Source organism: Quercus suber, unplaced genomic scaffold (assembly GCF_002906115.3).
Source record: "Quercus suber isolate HL8 unplaced genomic scaffold, Cork oak 2.0 scaffold_40, whole genome shotgun sequence".
In the NCBI taxonomy this organism is placed as follows: domain Eukaryota; kingdom Viridiplantae; phylum Streptophyta; class Magnoliopsida; order Fagales; family Fagaceae; genus Quercus; species Quercus suber.
Genome location: NW_027069505.1, coordinates 567,619 through 574,061, shown reverse-complemented (window position 1 = coordinate 574,061; position 6,443 = coordinate 567,619). Strand labels below are relative to the sequence as shown.

General features: G+C 34.2%; 1 protein-coding gene across 1 annotated transcript; it reads right to left on the bottom strand.

Annotated features, from left to right (window-relative positions):
• Positions 1-1,950: 1,950 nt before the first annotated feature.
• Positions 1,951-5,258, bottom strand: LOC112008411 (protein trichome birefringence). The gene is made up of 5 exons (XM_024040743.2): positions 4,428-5,258; positions 3,987-4,179; positions 3,607-3,800; positions 3,365-3,523; positions 1,951-3,273 (listed from the first exon to the last, which is right to left on the bottom strand). The coding sequence occupies exons 1-5, from the start codon at positions 5,195-5,197 to the stop codon at positions 2,910-2,912; spliced, it is 1,680 nt and encodes a 559-aa protein (XP_023896511.2). The 5' UTR covers positions 5,198-5,258; the 3' UTR covers positions 1,951-2,909.
• Positions 5,259-6,443: the final 1,185 nt, after the last annotated feature.

Genomic DNA, 6,443 nt, shown 5'->3' with positions numbered 1-6,443 from the left:
TATATATCAAACGTATGTGAGGTATATCTTTTTTAAAATTATAAAAAGTGTGTGAGAATATCTAAATTAGACTCCTAAAAAAATGGATAAGTAATAAAAATTTGATGGAAGGCAATACATGTGTTTAAAAAAAAAAAAAAAAAAAAAAAATAAAAAAAATTTGATGGAAGGCAATACATGTGTTTAAAAAAAAAAAAAAAAAAAAAAAACTTAATTGACGGCTTGAGTTTAGTAGAAGTTACTTGTGGTTATTGCGCTATTAGTAAAGGATCCTATATTAAACAAATTGTAATATATATTAAACCAATGTGAAAGTAGTCATATTTTGTAAGCAATATAATATATGAGAGTTAGAGTTGTATTTTTACTAGGTTGTCATTTAATTTTGTATGTACTTAATCCTAGAGTTTAGGAGTATTTTTGAACCAACAAAATGTCCATCCCAAACAAGATAAGTCTCTTAAACAGAAGTATGGATAATGAGTTGATGACATATTGTGATGAAAGAATTGCTTAAGTTTTGATATAAAGTTGGCATTCATGATTGATTTTCAGGTGCTCACACATTTTGGACGCGCTCAATGTGCCCTCTTCATCAACCAGTTATACAATTTTAACAGCACTGGTAATCCTGATCCAACCTTAAACACTACCTACTCACAAACTCTGCAGGGAAAATGCCCCCAGAATGGAGATGCTACTGTTGTGGCAAATCTCGACCGCACACACCTGATCATGCTTTTGACAATAATTACTTCTCTAATCTTCAAGTTCAAGCGGGTCTACTCCAGAGCGATCAAGAACTATTTTCAGTTACCAGGCCGATATGCATTGACATTGTTAACAGCTTTACTGCTGAGCAGAGAGCCTTCTTTGCAAGCTTTGTGGTATCAATGATTAAAATGGGGAACATTAGCCCAATAACGGGGAACAGATGGAGAGATTAGATTGAATTGTGGAAAAGTTAATGACAACCCTGCTGGATCAGATGCTCTTCTATATGGCTCAATTTAAATAAGTGAGGCTATTTTGTATCTGAGTTGTGTTAATTGTGTAACTTTATGGATATTTTTTAGTGTTGTCTTTGTCCCTTGGTGTTCTTTGAATGAATATTTCATCTGAGCAAAAAACTTATAATGGTTAGTAGGATAAGAACATGTTATATGATGTTTTTTTCCCTATAGTATATTACTATATATCCTGATTGCTGATTGCAAAAAACTTCTATATGATGTTTTTTCCCCTGTAGTATATAACTATATATTTCAGATTGCATGACTTCCAGTGAAAGTACTGTCAGAATATAAGCTGCAAAATGTCAAACATTCTCGTTCTATACTCTCCTGTTGGATATTATATCCAGTATACGACACTAATGCATTTCCTTGAAGAAAAATTTTCATCTCCATTTCACGGTTCATATTAAATAATACAAATCTAAAGTATATTCATGATATGTTCCCACCTTAAACATATGAATATTGGCTTGCTCAACAGGGTTTTCTTTTCCTAAAAACAGTATCCGTTAATTTCTCTTCCTCTCCCTTGGATTCACTTCCACAGAATCCAATTGGAAAATACAAGGTGGGTTATGAAGAGGGTAGCTAAAGAGAAAATAATTAAGTGCAAGGATTTGGAAAGTAGATAGGGGATGGTTTGTATTCTAAAATTTTACTGGTTTTCAACTTGCCATGTTGGAAGTTAAGAAAAAAGTTGTGAAAATTTGTTGTGGTTATAGCATTATATGCTATAATAGATACAGGGTTACAGGGTTTGAGAGTACCTTCTGGAGAGTACTCAATGAACAAAATATATAATTTAAACCACATATTTTGGCATGATCCAGAACCATGAAAAACATAATTTTTTAAAGAAATACTTCATCCACTTTTCAAAGAAACAGCTAATCAGAGGTAATCTAGAGATGTAATCAACCAATTGGTAGACGGATTGTTCATAAACCAAATAGTAATTGTATTTTCAATTCATTCATCAGTTAAATTGAATAGCAAGTCATAACAGATTTATATACAAGTTCATGATGCTACACATTGTCATACCACCAACCCCTTTCCTACAAATACAAAAAATAAATATTTGTTACAGCTTGTCATACCAACCCCAACCCAAGAATCCCACTTTGTCTTCTATACTTCTTGAAACGCTCCTAACGTTTCACTATAAATAATAAAGTGCCATTGATCCCTAAAACTAGCAGTATAACTCAAAACCACGTTTATTGCCTAAAGGCAGTTGCTTTCTGCTAAAGAAGAAGGTTCACAAAGGAATGGATGCTTTCTGAATCACGAGCTGCATAAAGCAAAGGTGTTTTAATGACAGTTTTTGAGGGTGAATACAGGATACTCAACATGTATGAACTGGTTCAGTATCATCCATTGTATTGAGAGGACAACTGGACAAAGAAACTTCAATATTTTAGTGGCCTTTGCTGCAATTTGAACCAGCTTCAAAGCATAATGGTTGAAGATTTTGTCATTAGCTCTGGGAGCAAGAAAATACTTCTAGATATCTATCTGTCCTTATACTGAACTAGTACAGTATCATTGGCTGATATTGGGAGTTTTAGAAAAGCTTCAACATTTTATGGTTACCTGTTTCTGTAATTTCAACCGTCGGCAACCATAAATAGTTGGAGATTCTGTCATTAGCTATGGGAACCAGCCAACAATTCACAATATCTATCTGCCCTTTGGAAATTGATTTAAACTCCTTTGCTTAATGCAACTTTTAGATAGCACCCTTCTTCAACATTCTATCTAGTGTAGGTCAATGCAACTGCTAATTTAGGCAATAACTTGGGCTACTACTTTCCATTATGGTGAAGTTTTTGGATAAGTATTAATTTATCATGCTTATACCCATGGCAGAGAAGCTACGTTTGTTTTTATTTATACTGCAGGTGTCTTCTGCAGTTCTTGATGCTGCTGTTGGTTATGTTTGAGGAGTTGAGCATATATGATCTCGTTCCATGTATCAGGAACACCAGGGAGGCACCAATGGCTGCAATCCTGGTATCTCAAAAGCGATATTTTCTCCTCCTCTGTCAAATTCTGCTTCCTGTAAATTGATGGATGGGCATCAATCCTGAAATCACTCATTCTTGTAATGTTTAGATAGAAGACTGGAAACTTCATCCCCCTCATTACTGACTCAAAAATCCCCAGCATGCTTGGATATTCTGACAAATATGACTCATTCTTAATTGGCAGAGTCTCGTTATCACACTCCCCACCAGAATTCCATCTTCCACCTCTGTAAATGGAAAAAAAGAGAATGAAGAGGCTACTTCCTCATTGATTATGGAATTATAGAACTAAGTACACTTTTTTCATGTTCTATTTACCTAAAGTGAGAGGGAGAATAGGCCCTGAAAAATACAGCGGTTTTCTTTGGATCAATGTTGGTGTCCACCCATCTTGCCCATGTTGATAAAGCTTTCCTAAATGCCTCTTCAACACTCATTTCACCATAGGTATGGTTTCCTTCTTGATAATAATCCTTCCTGCAAGATTATTACATTATTGTTGTTTCCAGTTTCAGTGTCCTAACATCAGGGATATAAAGAGAGAAGGTTATTAGCATTACCCTCTGGAAGTTTTCTCATGAGTCCACCAGTGCCCTGTATTGAAGATGAGAACATCTGCACCTTTGTACCTATCAGAGGATGTTTCAACCACATCAAGGCGAAGTGTTTCCTTCTTCGAACCATTCGTGTCTGGCATTTCCCATTCTTGAACAAGAAATGGTGATCGGAAAAACTCCACCGAACAATTATAATCCTATATTCATACAAGTATACAACCACAAGCAATAAATAAAACACATTGACAAAAGAGATTTCTTTCACTGTCCATGTACTTTCATTATATTTGGTTGTATTCTTGTGTATTCTGAGGTCCTAACTATTGAACATTTCAATTTCCAAACTTCACAGTATAAATCAAAATGCATGATGATCAGCGTACCTTGAATATAAAAGAATAAGAACCCTCTGACCGGAATTCATATCTACCAGAGGCTTCAAAAACTCTAGTTTTATCTTCCACTGAATTTCTAAGAATGCAAACAAGAGACTCCCACATATTCCTATTTAGAGAATCCCCAACAAAAACTAGACGCTTTCCCCTCAACAATGACAACATATCCCTACCATTCAACCTGCATAACACATTCATCTGAAATCAATCTCCCTGACCAGAAAGGGCACAAGCTAGTTTCAAAATAAAAAACAATCCGTCCAAAGCATTTTGTGTCTGTTTGGGTGTCATTTATATATTAGCATTCAAATACATAAATAAACAGCTAAAAGAAGACGTGGGCTTTATTGTTTAGCATGATTAATGCATAGAAAACATTTTAAACAATGCAAGACAAAGATAACAACTATGAGCCGCTTTGAAAATTACCTTGGAATACTGCAATCCTTGGGTTGCCACCTATAATTCTCATACGTATTATCAGGCCTGCCATTGAGGAAACAATTGAAAGGCTCATCTATATGAGGACAAGAACCCGGCACATAAATAGGGTACGTATCATCTCTCACCCATTCCCCTTCAAAAACATCACAACCATTCATCATCTCCAACCAACTCCGTTTTCTTTGCTTCTCCGACAATGCCTCGCTAAAGACCCCATTTTTCGTACCATTCTTTCTCAAACCAACCTCTACATTATCACTGTCACTACCATTGTTTTTCCCAGAAAAAGATGAACCTTTACTGGTAATAGGGAACTGGGTATTTGAGGGAGGAGAAAAAGGAAGGTGGGTTTGAGAGTATGAGTTTTGCAGAGGAGAGTCAGGGAAAAGGTGAGACAAAATGGAGGAGGTGTGGAAGATGTTCCTGAACCAAGGGGAAGAGTAGCCAGAAAAGTTTATGATCAAGAAGACAGTGAAGGCTACAAAGATAAATGTGAAGCCATAGGCAGAAGCCATGGCTTTTCTTGAGATGAAAATGGGAAAGAACGAAGACTTAATAGTGTCTGGTTTTGGGGTTGAATATGGTATTGATATTGTTGTGTTTGCTGGCGACGATGATGGCAAATCTGCCATTGGAGTGTGACTTAGAAACACCAACACAGAGAGAGATTGGGGAGATGCTTTTTGGAGTGAAGAACTGAGACACAAAGAGACAGAAGTACGTTTAGGAGTACATGCTAATATCAGAATTGCCATTTCTTGAATAATTTTACGAGGGTAATAATTATTTGAGGGTAATACGAAAAGCTTGCTTCCTTTGAATGTTCCTCCGTACGGGTATATTGCTAACTTAGTTTGTAACATTTTTTGTCTAAAAGAATCTATTCTTAGCTGTTTTTTGTTCGGTCAGTTGAGAATGAAATTCGATTGCCTATATGGCCGCTAAATTCTCCTCTAATTCAGTTGAGTCTTCCGATTTTAATACACTCAGGCCTTCCAGAAGTTTTAAGAACTGTATGTGAGGTCAACTATAATTATTGCTTTGTAGTTTGAATAAAATTGAAGATTATCAACCAAAAAGAAAAAGGTCTTGGCAATTTTTCCCAATTTTTTAATTTTTATTTCTTAGAGGAATTTTTTTTTTTTAATTTCTTAAAGGAAAAAGTTTTTATGTAACCTACTACATGGCTGTTAAAAAAACTATTCATATATATATATATATATATTTAGTCACATGATTTTTTTAATGAGTTAAATGATTTACTTATATTACTATTTAAGGAGTTTTTCCTATTTGGAAATGACATTTTGTTGAGTCCAAAATACCTCTGCACCCTAGGTTAAAGTAGAGGTAAAACTCAATAAAAAAAATTCTTTAACTCCCACGCCACGTAAAACATTATCTATAAAATAGGATCACGCTTATGTTAGTTTTCAAACTCACCTTCATATCATATTATCTATATATACTTATCTACAAAAGGACTCTCCTCCTTGAAATGGACTTTTATGTGGTTTAAAAATATCACCATTAATGAAAGTTAACTTCTCTTAGAAATAAAGTCATAAATGTCAAATAACAAATTTCATTTTGAATTAAAAAAGAAAACTCTTAAAATTTAGGATTTTTTTTCCCTTCATGTTCATTTTTTTATTCCCTAAACTTTAGCATTTTTTATTTATTTTTTATTCGAATAAAAGTAAAACACCCCAATTTCAAAAAAAAAAAAAAATAGCCTTCTTTGCCCTCATGTTCATTTTATTTTTCCAACCCAAACTTTTTCTCTATAGCATTATCACTACACTACTTTCAAACATATGTTCAAAAACAAAATTACAAATACTGCTTATCTCTAAAGTTTATCTTTTTTTTTTTTTTTTTTTTGGTAAAAGTTTATCCTCTGAGCATGCACAATGCATGTGTTTAGAGTTTAGTTTAAATAATACATGTGAATGATTTTTTAACTGTGACGTGGTGGTTGCATAAAAATTCTTCCAACCA